Below are 21654 nucleotides of genomic sequence, written 5' to 3'. Positions count from 1 at the left end.
GTGTGTGTGTTTGTGAGAATGACACACACACACACACACAATATGAGAGTGACAGAGATTTGCATTGCTAAGCTCCCTCCATCCCCTTCTCTCTGTGTGGAGACAGGGTACAGAAGTGGGGGGGGGGGGAGGGACACCCTGACATCAGCAACCCACTTCTTCCTCCCACACCCTGCACAGCAAGCAGGAGGATCCCAGGAGAGCAGCTCCAAGACAAGGAGCAGTTGGACAATAGAGGCAAGGGCAACTGAAGTGCCAGTGCTTGATAGCTTCCTGGCCAAACCAGTCAGGATCACTTGTCAGAGGCTCCAAGAACTATGGATAGATCCCGATCCACTGCACTACAGGTACAGAGACACAAAGAATCTGGCCACATTGAAGACTAAATCCAGATCAGTGGGACCATGTTTAAACATTCACCCTGCATTGTAAATCTGGGGTTCCAGTTGCCAGATGCTAGTCTCACAACTGTGCTAACACATCCATATTGAACTACTCTGAGCTTCTGACTTGAGTCTGCAACTTGAGCTGTACCCACAGTGTGCAACGGCAAGGCTTGGACCTAAGTCACAGCAGGACTCAGGCTCTTCCCCACCCCCAAGCAGACTTCTAGGAACCAGAGTGCTTGCTGACCCAAATCAGAGTGGCTTGCATGCTGGGGCTTGCACTTAACCTGAGACAGAGTCTGGCCAGGGCTGGACCACAACATTTTGGCACCTGAGGTGGGGAGCTCAAATAACGCCCCCATATCCCCTTTTTTCCTGCCAGCCTATGTCATGTCTCTTGTGCCCTCCTTCCTCCAGCACAGCACTCCACCATCTCTGTGCATCTAGAGCAGAGACAATACATGTGCACCAGCAGCAGACACAATTTTCTATACTCTGGTCCTAGTGGCGCCCCTCTCCCCACAGTCTTGCACCTGAGACGGCCGCCTCAGTTCGCCTCATGGTAAGGCCAACCCTGAGTCTGGCTTAGCATGCAGCAGAGACATACTCATACCCAAGGTTACACAGGAGGTTATTAGCATTGCAGGAAATTGAACTCTCATTGTCCAAGTGCTAGACTAGTCCCCTACCACTCGGGTGATCCTTCTTTACACATCTAGGTACCTGTGGTACAGTGACAGGGAGCTGACTCAGGGATTTAAAAAAATTAATTAGTACCACAGGAAAGAGCTTTGGTCCCAATCAACAAGTATGGAATTTGGAGAGATGCCCTTACCTTTTGTGCAGATGAGGTTGCTCTGGGTTACTGTCTTTTCGATGCCTTCAGGCTGGTGTGTGGAGTGGAGAGAGGAGATACATACCGCACATCAGAATGAATATTACAGAAGAAAATAGAATCACAGAACATTAGAACTGGAAGGAACCTTAAGAGGTCAACAAATCCAGTCCCCTGCCCTCACAGCAGCTCCAAGCACCATCTAGATCATCCCTGACAGATATTTATCTAACCTACTCTTAATAGCTCCAGTGTTGGAGATTCCACAGCCTTCCTAGGCAATTGATTCCAGTGCTTAACCATCATGACAGTTAGGAAGTTGTTCCTAATCTCCACCTGTGACAGGGTGTGCATACCCCACACGGGTCCAAAAGGATTAAAACACTAAGCAAAGGAAGTCCCACCCCTCCAGCCAGACTGGGAATGCTCCAAGTCCTGGAGCAGTATAAAAAGGAGCAGCTCAGCTCAGTCTAGGCTGGACACTGGAGAGGAAGGACCTGCCACAGGAGTTCCAAAGGTAACCTAGTCAGAGACCCAGATGACAAGAGCCAGAGACCCAGGAGACCATTTTGTAGTATCCTTTGAACAGGTCACTATGGCCTCCTGCTGGCCCTAGGAATACTAGGCCACTCTGTTGGCACCATACTTAACAGGACAGGCACAGATGGCCTACTCCTACTTGGTTCCCAAGATGCCCTGGATTATGTATGAATGAAAGCGGCCATACAGGACAGTACCAGTATTAGCCCTGAGGCATACTGTTAAAGGTTGCACAAAGAAAGGTACCCTGCAGGGGCTCAGTCACAGACTGTGGCTCAATGTATCTGGGACCACTGCTGCAAGTGATTGATCCTGGAGGGATTAACTGGACGCCAGGTGACAGAGTTGGTGGCCCTTGAGCAGTTTGTATAGGTGCTTCTTGTAGGAGCAAAGTAATGGGTTGAATGCCACCAGCCAACAATGCTGGCAGCTGCAGTGTGCGTAATGGAGGATTACCTGGTGGCAGAAGAGACCGGAACCCAACCCCAGTGCTCAGAAAGCCCAAGGAAACAAGAGGGTCTGGGACAGATGAAACCACAGAGGATGGAGTTGCTAAGGTTCCCACATACAGCTTTCCCAGGACACGCTGAACCCTCCATGATGGAGTACCAACAACCAGTTTCCCAAGGCCCTGCAGGAAAGGAAAGGTATCAAAGAGGAGAAAGAGGCCTGCTTAAGGAAGAACCAAGGTGTACAGGGTCCTGGGACTGTTGTTGGGGATGTGGCCAAGATGGACACTTTCAGAAAGAGTGCCTGTATATGGACTGTAATTATGGCCAAGTCTGGGTCACAGGCCACTGAGTACAGAAACCTGGTCTGGGAAAATTAGTGATTCCAGTGAGAGTGAAAGGAGTAGATCCTGGTAGACTCTGGCTGCAGTTAGATCATTATACAGGAGGGCCTAGTCCATATACTCACGATCTCTGAGAATACAATCAACTTCAAGCACATTCATGGGGAAATACATCCCTGTCCAACTGCCCGGGTAAGGTTTGAGGTCTGTGGTTGGAAAGACTGACCTACCCTGTGGTGTTAGGCTGAGATTGGTCCTTGTTTTAAAGAGGCTGTGTGAAACTGTGAATATTTACCTTCAAGAAAATGTCAACCCAGGGCTCCAGAAGAGACTACAGGGGCTTCCTCTTGAAATCGATCCCAAAGAAGGGCTATATAACCTCCTGGGATCTGCAGCAAACTCTAGCCTGGATGTGAATCCATTAGATTGAGCTGGAAAGGGACATAGACTTCCTGCAGGAACAAAGGGAGGACCAAACTTTGAGTCGAGCTTGGGAGCAGGCAAAGGCCCCAATCCAGAAGAAATTGGTGCAACAACACACCTGCCAAGGTCATGGTTTGAGATCTGGAAGGGCTGTCTATATCAGGTGGGAGTGGACCCCAGACACAAGAACAGATTCACCAACCTCTGGTTCCCTGGAGACTGCGGCAAAGCCTCCTACACTTAGTAAGGATGTTAAGGACTGGTCGACTAGTCAACTATCGGATAAGCAAATGGGGGAAGAGAGGGTACTTCAAAGCAGCAGCACTGCACAGAGCCCCTACTGAGCTTCGTGCAGCGCTGCCACTTTGAAATGCCGAGGCGGAGTTTCAAGGGGCAGCACCACACAGTTGATCCCCGGCTCAGCTGCAGTGCTGTCTCTTTGAAAAGCCACAGCAGCATCTGTAAGTAGGATGCTTACAGATACTCCATCAGGTTTTATTGTTTTCCTTGTTTGCGGGTTTGGAAATCATGTCTGACCTGGTTAATTGTTCTTCTCTTCTGTAACTCAGGATTACAACCCAGGGATTTCCCCTGAGTCTATTTCACTGCATAGCTTTTAACACCCAGTCATTTACTATGCTTGCAACAATAGTCTTGTTTTGATAATAAAAGTGTTTTTCCTCTTTTTTTTGATTAACTGGTATTGGTTGATATTTTTGTGTCCTTAAACCTACGTGCCCATGTTACCTGGAAGGAGTAGAGCCCCATTGTTCTCTGCGGATTCCCTCTGTTTGTTTTCCAAACTCCAAGCATAACAGAGGTTGGAGTGGGGGGTGGAGAACTGCCTCAGGGAGGGGATTCCCAAATGATCTCTTCCCTGGAAAAGGATTTATTTTATATTTTTAAAATTACTCTTGGGTCACTTAGATCTCAGGGAAACTGAGACACCACAGGGTAGGTCAGTCTTTCCAACCACAGACCTCAAAGTTTGTCTCTGGGAGTTAGAGACAGATTCTTACAGAGTTTATTGTGCTAGCCAGGCTCCATATCTACACTCAGATTGGGGAATTGAGCTGTGACAGCTGGCTTACACACAGACCATCACATTTACTGAACACTCATCCTCCCAACATCATCTGTATGGCAGTGGCATCATTCCTAAACTGAACACTTGTGCCTAACTGTAGGGTAAACTGAGGCAGTCCATGGTATTTTGCTAAGTACCTCTATTCAATCCTAAATTTGAGACAGGCCTGGGAACACATGGCACAGGCCATTAACATGACCCTGGTCACCTTGGCAACCACATTCCAAGAGGGCCTCACTACGATAAGACACTGGCTGGTACCAAAACAAACTTTGTTAAGGTTAACAAGTGTGATTTGTGCTCACTGTCTTCCTTTAATCCTAGATAATGGGCTTGGAACCAAAGGACCACGCCAACGCGAGGCAGTATCCTCCCGAAGTAGACGCATCATAACTCCAATAGACAAAGCTGCCATTGAAATGTCTGTCTTTTTTATGTTGGCTTATTTAGCTTGTTAGGAATTATTGATTCCTGTATTATTGATAAAATGTTTAACTGCCAATGGGGGGAGATGTTATGTAATCTTTCATAGGTTATTGGCTTACATGCTCATTTTGTCGTGCTGCTAGAACTTATCAAATTGCTTCTCCTCCGTCCGTCTGTCGCCTATATAATCTATTGTAATGTTTTGTTTAACCAGTGTTCACCAGGTTAACCCCTGTCACTCCACCAGTGTTGAGTGTGTAAAATATCCTCTGACTTGTTTTCACCTGCATTCATAGGGTCCAGACTTATTCCCTACAGCTGAAGGCTCATCCGGGATCCAGGCTTCTGAGCTGATCAGGAATTGGAGACTGACACCCAAAGAGAGGTGAGTATGTTTATTTTACCACCTCATTAGGCCAGGGTTTGAAGTCTCTCATTCCCTTCAGACACATCCTGGTTCCATTCCCATCTGAGGCACGAGAAACCTGGATGTGTATGAACCAAGCATAAAAGGCAGTCCTGAGGGGGAACCCTTGTGGGGACAAGCACAAGAGGGCAGTATACTGTTTGAGCTAAGGGGCTGTTACGGAGGGACTGGATAAACCACCAGGGAGTTATTGAGCCATACGTTAAGCTCAGAATTGACTGGGTACACCAGGCGGCGGGCAGTATGAACTGGTGGTCCACTCTTTCATTGCAAGTAACATTGAAAGACCTGACAGAAGCACCCTGATAGGCACGTGACATATACACCCTCAAATAGTGCAAGTTCTCATTCCAGTTGGCAGTGGGAAGGGTGCCAAAGGCACAAGAACCACGGCGGTATAAACTGTATACAGCAGTGTTGGAAAGCTGATCTGCGGGTGTGCCCTTTGGGACGCGGGACAGCAAAACTGTATGCAGAGAAAGGGAGGGAGAGATTTCCAAGATTCCCGGTGAGTGAGATGTCAGTGGCTGTGACATCCAAGGAAGGAAAGCTGCGTGCATCCTCTGTAGAACCCCAACACTTGATCCGGGGACGGAGGAGGCCTGTGCCCACGTAATCAATGTTGGAAAACAAAAACAAAAAAAGAAGGGGGAGATGTACATCCCCGAAAAAAAAGAAAACAAAATTTAAAAAAAAAAGGAAGGATGGATTGAGGGCTAAGCAAGACAGAAGCCATGACATCACAGGCAGGAGTGAAAGCTGGCCCACTGAAATATTTAGAATACAAACATGCACAGATTCGGCAAGCGGCTGTCAAAAAGGCAGGGTATACTGCAGCCACACCAGAGAAGGATTTGATCAAGTGGTGGACCAAACATAAGAGTGGCAAAATTGAGAAGGCAATAACAACATTGCTAGATATCCTTGCGTTAAAAGAGAAAGAAATTAAGGTCCTGAGGGATGATATTGAAGCTCAAAAGAGAAAAAATCCACCCCACAGTGAGGAATGTAAACAACAAGCAGCAGCACCTCTGTGCCAAGAGAATGTATTACAAGGGAGAGAAAAGAACCTCTCAGCTGGCGCGCCCATACAACTGCGCCGCCTCTCCCAAACTTAGGGGGGAATCCAGCAGTACAACATCACCCCCTCTACTCCTCTCTATGCTCAGCCCCATACGGGTCATTGCCACACGCTGCTGAGGAAAAAGAGAGGGCACAGACGATACCTGAAAGGGACCAGATTGTCCATATGGCCCCGATTAAGATACAAACCAGGAGAATAAGGAATATTGACGAGGATGGAAACGTAACACGGGGATTCCACTTCAAAACCACCTTGGAGTATCGTCCATTCACCCCCCTGAAGAAACAGGCCCTCGTAACAGAGCTGCCCGATCTAAAGCGAAATAATAAAAACACCTAATTTTGGGATAAGCTGGACAGCTTAGGGGAAATGCATGGTTTACACAAGAAGGATATGCACATCCTGGAAAAGTGTAAATGCCCCAAAGATCTGTGGGAGAATTTAGAAGAAAGGTGGAGATCTGGGTGCTGGGCTGAGGACACTGTCCCGGACCCCTTCGACCCTGGGGAACAGATGGAGAACAGAGAGGCGGGAGACTTAGATGGGCTTAAAACTGCCCTTGCCACAGCCTTAGGAGCTCGCACCACCAACTGGGGAGCACTGGGCTTAGTCACCCAACAGAAGGGAGAGTCCATCATATCATATGCTGAAAGAAAATGGAATGCCTTCTGTTTGTATTCTGGGCTAGACGGCATAACACATAGAGATCACGAGGTGTTCCTCCAAATTCTGAAGGAAGGGATGTCCGCTGACCATCAAGCCATATTGGCCCTAGGCATTTCACTCAGAAACACCTATGTGGACATAACGAAGTGGGCTACCAATTTAGAGAACATGAAGAAAAAGGCAGCTTCTGTAAGTGCAGTAGAGGAAGAAGCCGCAATTAATTCCATCAAAGCTATTCTCTACTACACTTGTAGGAAGCCAGGGCACATAGCACGGGTCTGTTGGCATAAAAAGAAGCCCAAACATTGCACCCACTGCAAAAAGATCGTCCATACTAAAGAAGAGTGTTTCCACCCTGGAGGGGGAAAGGCAGGCCAATGGCCAAACAAGCAGAACAAACCTGTTGCTCCTAGCCCCCAGGAGCAAGAGAGTGGCATACAGGAGCAGGAGAAAGCTGCCAAGCAACTCCAGGAGATTAAGATCCTTGCCAGCAATTAGGTAGCAGTGGCATCTGTGGCTGGAACTGCGGGCGACCCAAGGATGTTTAACGCACGAGCGGGGGGCTGACCGTCAGTGCAAAATGTTAACTGACACCAGAGCCTTAGTCTCGATAACTAGCCAAAACCTTCCCCTCACATACCGACATATTTGGCTTAAGGGTGTGGGGGGAGGTAAAATAAAAGCCATCCTAAGTCAACTGGTAGAAATTGAATTTGAAGATGTATTCACTGTAAGCCAAATTTGAGTTTGTCCCGAACACAGGGACACAATCTGCAGCATAGATCTCCTTACAGTGCTCCGGGGAATCATTAACCCCAGAGCCAGCAGCATCAGGGGAAGCCCGACAAATAGAACCACCCCGAGACATTGCCCTGATCTCTTGTAGCGAGATCGCTACCCCTGAGTGGGGGGAAAGCTTAATAGAAACCCTCTGCTCCCTGCATTCCAGGGTTTGGGCCACTGATAAACAGGACTGCGGGATAGTAAACATGGAGCCTGTAGTCATAGAAGGACCTTTACATAAAGCTCACAGGCAGTACCCAATTAAACCAGAAGCTTTAGAGGCTGTCAAGGGTATAGTCAAAGATCTGGAACACAGGAGGAGTGGTCCAGAGGACCACCTCTACCACAAATTCCCCAATATGACCTGTCCAAAAGCCCAATGGGACATGGAAATTAACTATAGATTATACCCACTTGAACAGAGTGACCCCCAAAGCTCACCCTATTGTGGCAAGTCTCGCCATTATTCTTAACTTACTGAGCCCAACTCATTCGGTATTTACAGTCCTGGATGTAGCAAATGGATTTTGGAGCATTTCCCTTGTTAAGGAGAGCCAGGACAAATTTGCATTTACCCTTGGGGAGCAGCAATATACGTGGACTCGTGTACCATAAAGATACCACGGGTCACCCTCAATCTTTCGTAAAGCTATGGCAAAAACCTTGGAGCAGGTCTAGATGGAAGGAGACACAGTAATATTGCAATATGTGGACGACCTGATAATAGTCAGCTCAAATGAGAAGGATCACTTAAAAACCCTGATCCGGCTAATAATTCAATTCCAAGGAGCCGGATTCAAACTAAGTGCCCAAAAGACTCAGCTACAGCAACACAGAGTCTTATACTTAGGGCATGAAATATCGCAGGGCCAGAAGGCTCTTACTGTGGACAGAAAGTGAACCATTCAAGAATTACCGAGACCACAAACTGTTAAGGAGGTCCGCAAAATTCTGGGTCTCCTAAACTACTGCAGAGCATACATTCCTGAATACTCAGATATAGTGGAAACAATCCAGACCCTCACTAGAGGAGGGAAAGCTGATAACGAGCTGGTACCATGGGGGGAACCCCAGGAAGAAGCATTTAAGAAAATAAAGCAGGCTCTAGCCTCTGCCTCCTGTCTCGGCTTGCCAGACTTATTCCCTTCACTAACCAAGGTGGCTGTGAAGTAAGTGCACTTTAGGACACTTGAAGTATTCTGATTTGCTTTCAGATACTTGCTTCACTTTTCAGGGAAGGAAAAGATATTCAGACACAGAAACAGGGAGTTTTTCATTGTACCTCAACCAGCAGGGTTCTGATCAGGGTATCCTTCCACCCTGCCTCTGGCCTCCCAGATGTTCGGTTCTCACACTTGCTAGCATTCTGCTTGGTCTCAGCAGTAACACTGAATATCACGTCACCTGGAAGAACACCCCATAAAGAGAAAACAGTTACCTCCATTGCCCAGTGTGATGGCTGAAGTTAGCAGATTTCTTCTGGCAACAGCCCTCTCCATGTGACAAAGCTGCAGTTCCGAATGTTGCTGATCAGCTGGTGTGATTATCATTATCCTAAATGAGCAGCCATAGGGTGATGAAGCTCTGAGCTCTATACATGGAGAGGGGCAGAGCAATGCAGTTCTCCATAGTGCACCTCCCAGACAAACAAGGTTGGGGCAATGTAGCTCCAAGTTCTATATGCTTATGAGATGGACTATTTGGGTTTGGACTTTTGGTGACTAGACTAGCCTCAGTCCTGGGAGAGAAAGCTGTGCAGACACTTACCAAGTTTTTTGGAGATAATATTCCAGACATAGGTTTTCCTCTCATTGGCGCACACACATCCATCGTCTCCCTCTGGGGAGAGGAGCTGAGCTTGGTAATCTTGGGAACTGGCCAGCAAAATACTAACCTGAGAGTGGAGAGAAATAATGATGTGGTACAGGCTATATCAGACACAGGAACTCCCTTCTGTCTCCAATGGATATCCAATGCCAGAGCTCCAGGACAGTAGTGGGACAGGGGATGCCATGGTATTGGATGGACCACTCTTCACTCAGTTAAATCTCCCTTTTTCTTGTTTCTAGTAGCTATCCATAGGGACATGAACTATAACATTGCAGTAGGTAACCCAATATTCTGAGCAGTACCCATGCTCACACTCAGTACACAAGGTGACTTGCATAGGAAAGCATTGCCCGCATTTCCCTCCCCCCTCTCCCCTGTTTTATGGGATACATTGAAGGCCACAAAGGGTTGTTACTTTTTCTTCCAAACATTTTTCTGAATTATTTTCTAGATTTCTGTGTTTTGTTGCAGGACTACTAGGAAAACTGGAAAGAGATTGTGACATCACAAGATGTAGAGAACAGAAGGGGTTTTTAGTCAAATTATTTAAACCTCTGGCGTCTTTTTGTCTGTTATCTATTTAACTCAGACACTTAAACAGGAAAAAAGTCTTTTTCTGAAAGATTCAAACACACCTCTTTAAAGGCTAACAAAGTACATACAAAAAAACCAATAAATGGTCTGGTAGCACTTCATAGACCAACAAAACATGTAGATGGCATCATGAGCTTTCGTGGGCACAGCCCACTTCTTCTGATGACTGGAGTTTTTGCTGAAGTTCTCCAGTTATCCCAGGAGACCTCCACCAAAAAGAGGATATATTGAAATCTCATGATATAATATTAAAATCAAGCATAAAAAAAATGTAACTAGGGATAAAAGTCAAAATACAAGAAGGTACAAGTATTGTTCACATCCCCGTTAAGCTGTGTGCATCCTGTTGAGGAGTGTGCTGCACCCCACAGTTATTGGAAGTGTTCTGCCTGGAGGATAGTGAGGCAGAATCCCTCTGTGGTTAGCTGGAAAAAAAGCACATTCAAACACAGCTCTACACCTCCTGTCCTCAAGGGCAGAAAGCGCTGCCTCATGCTGCAGAATGGTACACATGAAGTGCAGGCTATTTGCCATAGGCTTCAGAAGCTGGCTAGAGCCTCTGCCTAGGCAAACACTCCTCTGATGCTCCCTGTTTCCAGGCAGGAGTTTGAACCTGACCAGACTCAACTTCTCTCCACATCCTAATTTACAATGTGGGAGGCCCAGGTTCTGCCTCTGCAGTAACCCTAAAGCATAAATGATGCTATAGGAACTCCTAAAAATCCTGGTTAATGTGGTTACGTTGCTTATCTATTAGAGCACATGCTCACTTAAAGTTGTGCAATGCTCTCTTACAAACTTGTTTGGCTGCCTATTTGTCCACCACTTGTAGGACTTTCTAGAAAAGCAGACTGGCCCTGTGAGGGTTTGCAGCCAGGGTGGGTTGGCAGCTCCCCTAAGTTCCGTATAAGGTATATGGTTGGGCAGCTACAGGTCAGCTGTGCCTCCACCCTCCACTGCAGTGCTGCTTCTGCCATCTGCCTTAGAGCTAATCCAGCAAGCCTTCCGCTTGCTGTTCACTGCCCACCCAATGGCTTCTCCCTGAGGTTGACCCAAGGGTAGAGGCTGGGCCACATGACAACCAGCAGCTGCTCCTCAAGGCAGGCCAGGGTGGTAGGAGCTGTAGTGCTGACCAGCATCTGTTACCTGTGGCTGGGATGCTTGCTGCCCCCTTGTGGTTATTCGGAAGTATAAATGTCCCTGTGCTCACACCCCTCTTTTTCATGGATGTAGAAGCTCTATATACCAACATCCCACATGAAGACGGATTACAAGCAATTAGAAACACTATCCCAGAGGACACTACTGCCAACCTGATAGCAGACCTATGTAACTTTGTTCTCACCCACAATTATTTCCGGTTTGAGAACAACTTATACCTCCAGATCAGCGGCACAGCCATGGGTACACGCATGGCCCCACAGTATGCTAACATCTTTATGGCTGACCTAGAACAACGTTTCCTCAACTCCCGTCCCCTTTCACCCCTCCTCTACCTACGGTACATCGATGACATCTTTATGATCTGGACACATGGCCAAGAAACACTGGAGATATTCCACAGAGATTTCAACAACCTACACCCCACCATCAACCTCAGCCTGGACCATTCTACACGAGAGATCCACTTCCTGGACACCACCGTACAAATCAACAATGGAAAATTAGACACCACTCTCTACAGAAAACCCACTGACTCATACAGTTACCTACATGCATCCAGCTCCCATCCAGAACACACCACACGATCCATCGTCTATAGCCAAGCCCTTCGATACAACCGCATCTGCTCTAACCCCACTGACAGAGACCAGAAGCTTCAGGATCTCTACCAAGCATTTATAAATCTCAACTACCCACCCAGAGAAACAAAAAAGCAAATTGAAAGAGCCAGACGAATACCTAGAAACCATCTACTTCAAGACAGACCCAAGAAAACCAACAATAGAACACCACTTGTCATCACCTACAACCCCCAACTTAAACCTGTCCAACACATTATCAATAAACTACAGCCTATACTGGAACAGGATACCATACTCAAAGAGGCTCTGGGAGACAGACCCATAGTCTCCTATAGACAACCACCTAACCTCAAGATGATTCTTACCAACCACCACAGGACATACCACACTAATACCAACCCTGGTACCTTCCCTTGCAACAAACCCCGTTGCCAGCTTTGTCCACATATTCATTCTGCTGATACCATTATTGGACCTAACCAAGTGAGTTATAAGATCAAGAACACATATTCCTGCGCATCCAGAAATATAATCTACGCTATCATGTGCCGAAAGTGTCCGTCTGCTATGTACATTGGACAAACATCTCAGACACTTCGCCAAAGGATTAATGCCCACAAAACAGATATCAGACAAGATCACAAAGAGAAAACAGTTTCTTGCCACTTTAACCAGAAAGGACACTCTCTAAATGACTTAGCCACCTGCATTCTGCTACAAAGACCTTTTACATCTGCACTTGAAAGGGAATCCTCTGAACTGTCATTCATGTTAAAATTCGACACTTACCAACAAGGACTTAACAAGTCTTTGAACTTTCTCACCCATTATCAAGACAGTTTCCCCAATTATCACCTGTAATACCATTAACTCACAAACATCCCACTCTCCCTACCTTTAATATCAGCAATTCACAGACACTTACCTTCCTTCCTCCCCCTTCCCACCCCCCCGCATCCCCCTTCTGTTCTGCAATGTGATTTGTCCTTTTCATATTTGTTCATTTTTTTTAAATTGTATCCTTTGGTATATATGGTTGTGACTACTTTCTTCCACTATTTGATCTGAGGAAGTGGGTCTGGCCCACGAAAGTTCATCATCTAATAAACCATCTTGTTAGTCTTTAAAGTGCTACATTGTCCTGCATTTTGCTTCAACTACCCCAGACTAACACGGCTACATTTCTATCCCTCTTTTTCTGTTTGTTGTGAAAAAAAAAAATCACATTCCATTCACGTCCCATTGTACTGGCACAACTGAACCCTGACCTTACTTACCTTATGATAAGAGGAAGCTGCATACCAAAGTTAGGGGTGCTAACAAGCTCTTACTATTTAAGAGGAGTTCTCGAACAAACAGACATATAGATGGATAGACAGACACACCGACAAACAGATGCACAAATTCTCTAAAACAGTGTTTTTCAACTTTTTTTTTATAAAGTACCCCCTTTTTTAAAAAATAAAAAATTATAAATACCCCCAGTACCTACAGTTTTCAGACACACATTTTTTTTCCCTATCATTGCAACACATTTGTTTAAACAACTTAACTGTAGCCGGGCAGGCAATTAAATTTTTGAGCGTAAAAAGCACAAAAATAATGAAGCACTGTAAAACTGAAAACAAAAATTCAGTTTTCTCCAAATTTCAGCTGTGATGACGTACCCTCCAGATTTTTCTTTAGTAGCCCTAAAGGGTACTCGTACCACTGGTTGAGAAACACTGCTCTAAAATATATAGTAGATTAATATACTGCCTTTGGTCTAACCTAACACCCCTAGTTACAATTTTAGGGGGAAACTGGTTTGATTTAACATTGTTTAGCTTAAAGTAACATTTTTCAGGAACATAACTACAAGGTTGAGCAAGGAGTTACTATATGTACACACCCACATTTCTGGTCTCTTCAGCTCCCCAAGGACATTCTCAGGACATAATTCAACATGTTTTGTGTCTGCTTTGTAGTGGCTCAGAGGGACTGGTGTAACCATACTGACTTGCTACAATACAGATAGGTTTTAACAAATTTACGATATTGCTTGTCTTAGCCAGACAAGCAGGAGTTCTCGAAAGCCCCATCCAGGTTGGGAGGACAGATTTAATCAGTGAGAGGAGAAGAGGACACACCATGATACATTTGTCCAGGTAGTTGAAGATGTTGGCTCTAAGGAGGAAGTCTTCTCCCCGGATGATGGAGAAGGGCAGGGTCATATCAACAAAGAAAGGCTGGAAGGCCGACAGAAAGGTGGGTGCAGAGATTCCAAATCCAGCCTTCTTCTCCAGACAGAAGACACTGGCTTTCCATTTGGTGATGGTGTCAGGGATGGTGAATACGATGTTGGCCTCACCAATGGAACTAGAGGAAATGGGGCAAAACACATATGCGGTACTCAGTAGAGAAAACCAATTTTCAAAAGATTCAGCAGAGTGAGCACTGCCCATGTTCTGCTTGGAGAATTCCCCTTGGTACCTGAGTGCCCGAAACTTATCACTCAAATTCTCTGAAGAGAAACATCTAGAAAATTCTCATGCCACTTTCCTGAGGTAACAGAACAAGTTGGTGGCAGAACATGGAACAGGTTACAGAGTTCTTGACTCCTGCTCTAGGCCTTCAAGACATGATATTTCTCCCTCTCAATGGTAGAGCCTCACCTGCTGAGTACTTTATTTAGGAACATGCCCTGACAGACTTGAACAATATTACCATGGATGGATGAGGAGGGGAGGGGAAAAGAAAAACATGCAAATGGCTAAAGGAAGGGTTCCTCTCAAGGCAATGGTGGGCCCTTAAAAAGAAGATAGGGAGATGAAGAAGCAGAACTCACTTTAGTAAAACTAGATCCCAAATCCATGTCTCTGGGAAGTATTTCCGAATAATTTCTGTTATGATTCTGTCTTGAGAATCGTCTGCAGAGACAGTTTCTGTTAAAGGGGAAATGCGGAGCCTGGTTAAACCCAGAGCATTTAGCAAAGGTATAGTGGCAGAGTGGCCATGCATTCACATTATGGATCAAATTGATATCACAGTGTTTATCCCCAAACCTGGTAAAGCTGGGCCAATGGCAGGCAAATCACTGTCCCTATCTCCATACCAACTTGCCTCTGACTTGCTCAGGAGAGGAGGCCTTTAGGGAAAGCAGGAAATTCAGTCTTTGTCATCTACTGAGTTCCAGTTGTGGTGCGCATTTTTGAATGTGACTACCTATGTCATCCAGAATTGGACAGAGATCCATTTCATGTAGTCCAGCCAATGCTAAACGGATGGGCAGGAAACAGTTTTCCCATCCCTTAAATATTTTTAAATGATCAACTTTTGGGAAAAAAATCTCTTTTATTAAGAACAAAGAATAAAATCTTCACATACTAAATCATACAGTACTTACATTCAGGATCACATTCAAAGGCCAGGACAAAGAGTCATCTCAAAAATGGAATAAAAAGTTGAAATCTCAAAAATATTCAGGAACTGAAAAACATTGGTTCAGGACAAACAGATTCATTAATAATTCATTTCAATAACTGCAAAATGTCTTTTTTCAATTTTGACCTTTTTCCTCTTTTTTATCCTTTCAGTATAATTTTCTTAAATTTTGCAACAAAAAGTAATTTCAAATGGGAAAAAATTGGTTTTTTTAAATGTTAGAATGATTAAATGAAACATTAACAATTGCAAAACTTTTCTTTTCAGTGCAGTTTTAGAGTTATGAAACCTGTTGAATCGGAACCAGCTGTGGAGCTGGGGGTATCTTTGGACAACTGTGGCAAGTCGTTGCATTTATGTAGCCCTGATCTTTCTTGCGTCAGTCCCTACAACATTCCCAGGAAGTAGGCGTTGCAAATGCTAGTTGACTTGCCCATACTTACCCAGGGAATCAATGGCAGAGCCTGAAGTAAAGCCTGAGTGTGACCCGAAAGTGCCCCTGGGTTCATATCCCATACACTAATGCAAGGATGTTCGTTCCATATATACTTTGTGAGGTATTGCTTGAAAAGAAATAGCACATGTTGATGCCATTGCAAAACGCATGTGTTAACCCTCTATATGACGTTATGAAAAGATTCCGTAAAATGTTACTAGAAGCTGTGTAGAAAACAGCCATGCCTAGGAAAGATGTTTATGCAGGTCTGTCCCAGACCAAGAAATGTGTGTTTACCTCAATTTATATGTTAGCCATGAACAAAGCTATCAAGCAGCAAGGGATGTTGTGAGCCTGAACTTGAGAGGGAGTGAATTATCATGGCTCCTACCTCCCAGAGAGACACGGGAGACTATATATTATCTTTGAGAACAGAGACATTCTTTGGAAATAAGGGACAGGAAGAGACTTCATCTTTATCCTACACCTAGGACAAGAGAAACCAGCCCCTCACAGTTCTATGGAAGGTCCTGACAGAAACAGTCAACTAAGCTGGACTAAGAGTAGTTGGTGAGGAAAACCAACCGAGGCAGTGCCTTGCTAGATAAGTTTTAGACTTTTAGGTGCATGTTTTCACTTTAATTTGCTTGTAGCCATCACTGCCTTTATTTCTTGTACTTGGCATCTCTTAAGCTATGTCCAATTGTTAATAAACTTGTTTTAATGAAAACCAGCCCACTGCCATGGCTGAACTGAGCAACTGTTAACTCCAGTCAACACAGCAGGCTCCTAGGACTGTTTCTTTAAAGGAAGAAATGAGCCTTTTGATAGCTCCGAGAGGTTCAACAGAGGGTGTATACTTCAGGGTGTATGGTTTTGGGAAAAGTCAGGACTGGGAATATGCTGAGGCCACTTGCTAGTACCAACCTAGGCTGGTGAATACCAGTGTGGCTGTACTATGACAAGCAGGCTGCCGGAATCCGAGCTGCTGAACCAGGGTTGCTCAACATACAGATCTGACATATAGCTTAGAGTGTTCAGGTAGGGGAGCCCAGTTGCAGAGCACTTTTAGGCACCCAGATTTATAGGGCAGACCACTGTCTCACTGGTGTAGATTGCCCCAGAGCCCCCAGCTCTGTGCTCTAACCCCAGTGCCATGTGGCCTCTCTCTACAAACTGCTCACACTGGAACCAATAGCCAGCTGGTCCGAAATGGCTATATTTTGTTCTGTGCTCTCAGAGTGGATTGGAAGCCATGGCTTAGAGGTGCCAGGATTCCTCTGGCATTACCTGAAATCCTGTGCCCTTTGTGCCCAGATAAAGATGTGTGTACTCATGAATGCTAACATGCACACAGGGTCCTAGGTCCCCTCCAAATAAAGCCCCTTCTCCCCACAAGTGTTCTAATCTCACAGATCCATACAGAAAAAAAACCACTTTTCCTGCCACCCACTGCAGGTTGGACCTCGCTGGTCTGGCACCCTCGGGACCTGACTGGCCCCAAACGAGGGGGTTTGCCAGACCAGGGGAGGTCCCTCCTCTCCTGACTCAGACTGCCATCGGGTTAGGGCACCAGCCTGCCTTCACTGCTGCCCCAGCCACAGCTGGACCAGAGCTCAGTAGCTGCCTGGCACTGTGGCTAGGGCCACGGCTCCCTCCACAGCCAGAACAGAGCTCCATAGCTGCCTTGCTCCACAGATGGGGCCAGAGCTGTGCAGCTGGGGCAGAGCTCCGCAGCTGGGGCCAGAGTTCCCCACTGTGCCGCCCAGGTCCCGCTGCCTACATACACCAGGGCTCCTGGTTGAGTCGCTAGTGCCCCCTACGGTGGTCCTGCCCTGCCCTGCCGCCAGACCTCCCTGTTCCTGGACCACAGAGCCGAGGAACATGGGTGGTTGGTGCTGGACCACGGATGTTGCCGGACCAAGGAGACACAGTTAAGGCCAGTACAACATGTATTACCTGACAATTTGGCAGTAGCCATGGGTGTGGACAAACTCTCCCCAAAACCAGGACGGCTAAGGAAATCGGGGGTTGGTCTGACACTTCCACATACGACAGGCTGACGTAGATGAGAATTGGTTAAAACCTTCATGCCCATCTCCTTCAAAATCAAAACAAAAAAACATCAACTATGTTTGCTTCCTAGTACAGCTTTATTCCAACCTGCCCTCCTTCCCCATCCACAGCTTTTCAGTTACAAGAGAGTGGATAATACCACAAGTGAGCAGAGCCAATCTAACCGCCAAGCTCTTCTTACTGGTACTATTTCCCTCCCTCCCCCATCCTAGTACCAGCTTCACTCGCTTCTGCCCTCTGGATCTCTCTGGCATTTCTATAGCTTTTCCAAATCCAATATTTTTTTTTAGATGAGGCAACCAGATCTGCATGCAGTATTCACCCTGTGAGTGTACCATGAATTTATATAAAGGCAATAAGATATTTTTTCTCTTACTATCTGTTCCTTTCCTAATGAGTCCCAATGCTCTGTCAGCTTTTTAGACTGGCATTGCACATTGAGCAGATGTTTAGAAAGAACTACCCACAATGATTCCAAGAACTCTTTTTTGAGAGGTAATAAGTAAATTTAGATCCTATCATTTTATATGCCTAGTTGAGATTATATATTTCCTTGCGCATTACTTTGTACTTATCAATACTGAATTCCATCTGCCTTTGTGCTGCCTAGTCACCCATTTTGTGAGTTCCCTTTGTAACTCCCTGCAGACAGCTTTGGACTTAACTGTTTTGAGTAATTTGATATCATCTGCAAATTTCATCCCCATTGTTTACCCCACGATGAACAGAGGGAGTGCTGACCAGCACCCGGTGACTAAGGGATTAACTCAGGTACCTAGCAAAGGTGTCAGACAGGGGGCAGGGAGAGCTAATCAAGATAAGAGGCTTGAAATTTGAATTGTAATATATATAGGTTCCCTGCCTGCTTTCTTTGTATGTGAGAATTAACACCAGGAGCTGACACACACACAGAATGATTTAAATCTGGACAGGACTACTGTGCTCCCTCCCCCCAGGTTCATTACATCTAAAACATGGCAGGTTTGGTGTATCACTGGAGCCTGGTGGGTGTCCGGAGAATGGGGTAGGGGGTGAGAGGAAGTCTGTGGCCTCCCTTGAGGTAGACAGGGCCCTTCCCTGAGAGGTGGATTCTTGGATGGTCCCCTGTTGTGGGATGCCATCTCTGGGTGTTCCTTCTGGTACTTGCCTGGCTGTTACTTTTATTTTCCTTCATCACTTCCATCCACCTGGCTCCTATATCTCCTGCCTCTCTTATATCCTTAGGGTTCCCATCTTGGATGTATCTCTGGAAAGGCCCTCTAGGAGCTATTCCATCTGCATCAGGAGAGCTAGCTCTTCCATAGTCTTCACCTTTGTTCCTAATACCCAGGCATCCCAGTTCCTTTTAATCTCGTTGGCAATTTGGGGCCCTGTCATACCCAGCCACTCTGAGGTGGGCCTCTCTTTCTAGTTTTCACCAGAAATTCCACACACGATATGAGAAACCTTCCCAATGACAGTTTTGTCAAAACCAGTCCTTTCCACTTTAAAGTCTCAGTTTTACAAACTGGCATTTTCTGAGGGGAAAAAAAGTTTCATTGAAAAGTTCCTGAATAGCTAAACCGCTTTCCCTGCCAATGAGATGAAGCACACGTGGACATGTCTGGGGAACAGGATATACAGCCAACACAAGATGCCTGCTGCATTTCATGACTTTCAAGGGAGAAAACCAAGAAGGGCACTTACATTTCATCTATCCCCCTTCCTAGCTTTTCTCTTCCACTCTAAACTAGGTAACAGCAAACTGTGGGCTTAGTTAAAGAAATTCCAGCCAGCTTGCCTTGAAATACAGATAGACATCTGGGCCGAAGTCAGAGGATACAGGCATGTAATACAAGCCATTGTAAAAGATGTTGTCAGCTGGGACACATGGCTCTTTGCTGTCATCTTCCAGGTTCAGCCCACTGAAGTGGTAACCAGATAAGTCTTGAAAGGGAAGTAGGTTGTACACCTATTGAAGGGGAAACAAACACAAAGCCTGTGTGGGGGGAGAGATCTGCACAAGTAACCAATGGCTGCTGCTAGGGCTGGGACACCAGTCTGGGTCTCTCCTCCTTTGCCTTGTCCCCTCCTGACCTCTCTCCAGTCAGCCTTGCTGAGGTCTGATGTGTGGTATCTAGAAAGGAGCAACAGCTTTCAGGAGATAGCTGCCTGCACTAGGGGTGTCACACTGCTGACTCATGATCATTCACGGCAGGCTCATAATCATCCAGAAAGATTCTGTTACCTTTTGGGATCATGTTTCACACTTTCCTGCTGGGGTGGTTCCTAAGGTACAAAAAGGGTCATTGGGAGTTGTTGTGGTTCCCCTTTTTAAAGATAAATACTATATTTGCCCTTCTCCACTCCTCTGGGTCCTGCCCTGTCTTCCATGAGTTCTCCAAGATAACTGCTAATGACTCGAAGATTGCCTCAGCTAGAGCCTTCAGTACCCTAGGATGAATGTTATCAGGTCCTGCCATTGTGAATATAACTTCCCTAAATAGTCTTTCATCTGTTGTCCAGAGTGGCCAGTGGAGAAGAGAGGGGGCATAAGGCTCTGCCCACTAGGGAATGGTGGGGGTCTTTTGCCTCTTATTTACGGGGGAGAGAAGTAAGGGATCAAGCCACAGAACTGGGCAAGATCAGGCATGGAGTGGACGGCAGCAGAGCTGCATGGGACAGAAGAAGAGTGAAGAGGGACAGGAGAAGAGTGAGCGTGAAAGGAAGCAGCACACGGTCCTGCGCAACCCCAGGCAGACAACTTGAAGGCTTACGGTCTCAGCAGACAGCTCTTGCTCAGGCTTCAGGAGCAGCACGCTCTCATCCACAGCCAGCAGCGCACACTGGGAGTTGGCTGCCGCCTCCACGTGGAGGCTGACGTTAGAGGCGGGGAGCCCTTGCTTCACAGAAAACTGCAGCTGGACCTGGAATTGAGCAGAGGTGTCAGATGGGTGAAATCTGTGTGTGAATGCCAGTCCTGTGGCAAGATGGTCAGGCCTCCACCCATTGCCCTCCTCATTCTTCCCCCTGCAGGATGAAGGCCTCATCATCAGACAGAACCTCCTAGGAGTCCCTGTCCTAGGCATGGGCGGCAGATAGCACAGGCAGGGGAGGCACTGCCTTCCCAAACTGCCACACCTGGCACCACCCATGCTCCAGACCCCCTCCTCAACCTGGTGTTGTGGTGCCAGAGGCTGGGACAGGCACACTGGGGTCATGCTGCACCACTTGCCCTCCCAGTGCTGGGGCCGCTCTGGCCACCCAGCACTGGGGCTGGAGACTTGGTTGTGGGGGGAAGGAGGAGGTTTCCTTGCCAGAGGTTCAGTGGGCAGGCAAGGCCTAGGGAGCTGGGGCCATGCTGCTCGCCTGCTCTCTGGAGCTTCAAGACAGGCTGGGGCCCCACCTCCCACTGGCACTCCAGAGCTCTGGGGCCTGGGGAGACTGGGGCTGTGCTATCCTGGGCTGAGGGTGCTATTCTCGGGTAGGGGGCAAAGGCCAGTGCACACTTTGAGGGGGCTGGACTCTGGTGGGCACAGAAGGTGAGGGGCCTTGGGCAAAAGGCGCGGGACTGTGACCAAAAAGGCTCATCTCTGCCATCCAATGTACTCCAATTCCTACCACTTGCCTGTTGCCACTTTTATGTTTTATATGTCTTCAGAAGAAGACTACTGCCCTCCCTGCCCATCGCACCCCCTCGAAGAGTCCTGAGCAGCCAGAGCAGCTAGAGGAATAAAGGAAAGGATATCAAATTTTATCATGGCATTGAAATTCAGCGGGTACCTGGAGATGTGGCCAGCAGAGTAATACATGTTCCCTACCTGGGAGAATTATCTATTGGATAAATAAGATGTGGGGTAGGAGGTGAGGACAGGGAGGTGAAGATCAGTTTAGGAAGGATTCAGAAGAAGTGGATGTTAAGAGAGAATGGGCACTTGAGGGCAGACAATGAGAGCTACTTATAAGAAGAGTGGAACAGCACAGTCATGAAGCTAAGAGGAAAAGTAGACAAATGTCACAGTAAGAGATCAGAAGGAGCACAGGGGATGGGAAAGGAAGCTTGAAGGAGAGATTTGAGGGTGTGAGGGGCAGGCAGAAATAAAAGTCCTCAAAGGTTAAAA

General features: G+C 46.6%; 1 protein-coding gene across 2 annotated transcripts in view; it reads right to left on the bottom strand.

Annotated features, from left to right (window-relative positions):
* Positions 1–21654, bottom strand: part of LOC102455926 (ovostatin-like) — a 76475-nt gene that overhangs the window by 34585 nt on the left and 20236 nt on the right. For both annotated transcript variants that reach the window (XM_006136392.5, XM_006136393.5), the window contains exons 15-22: positions 20311–20460; positions 19335–19505; positions 17438–17579; positions 14447–14543; positions 13749–13977; positions 9218–9344; positions 8733–8854; positions 1222–1273 (exon numbers count right to left, since the gene is read on the bottom strand). In XM_006136392.5, coding sequence (XP_006136454.3) covers positions 1222–1273; positions 8733–8854; positions 9218–9344; positions 13749–13977; positions 14447–14543; positions 17438–17579; positions 19335–19505; positions 20311–20460 — 1090 coding nt within the window. The remainder of the gene's footprint in view (positions 1–1221; positions 1274–8732; positions 8855–9217; positions 9345–13748; positions 13978–14446; positions 14544–17437; positions 17580–19334; positions 19506–20310; positions 20461–21654) is intronic.

The sequence above is a fragment of the Pelodiscus sinensis genome, chromosome 1 (genome assembly GCF_052426305.1).
Source record: "Pelodiscus sinensis isolate ZL-2025 chromosome 1, ASM5242630v1, whole genome shotgun sequence".
Classification (NCBI taxonomy): domain Eukaryota; kingdom Metazoa; phylum Chordata; order Testudines; family Trionychidae; genus Pelodiscus; species Pelodiscus sinensis.
This window is presented reverse-complemented; position numbering and strand designations above follow the sequence as displayed.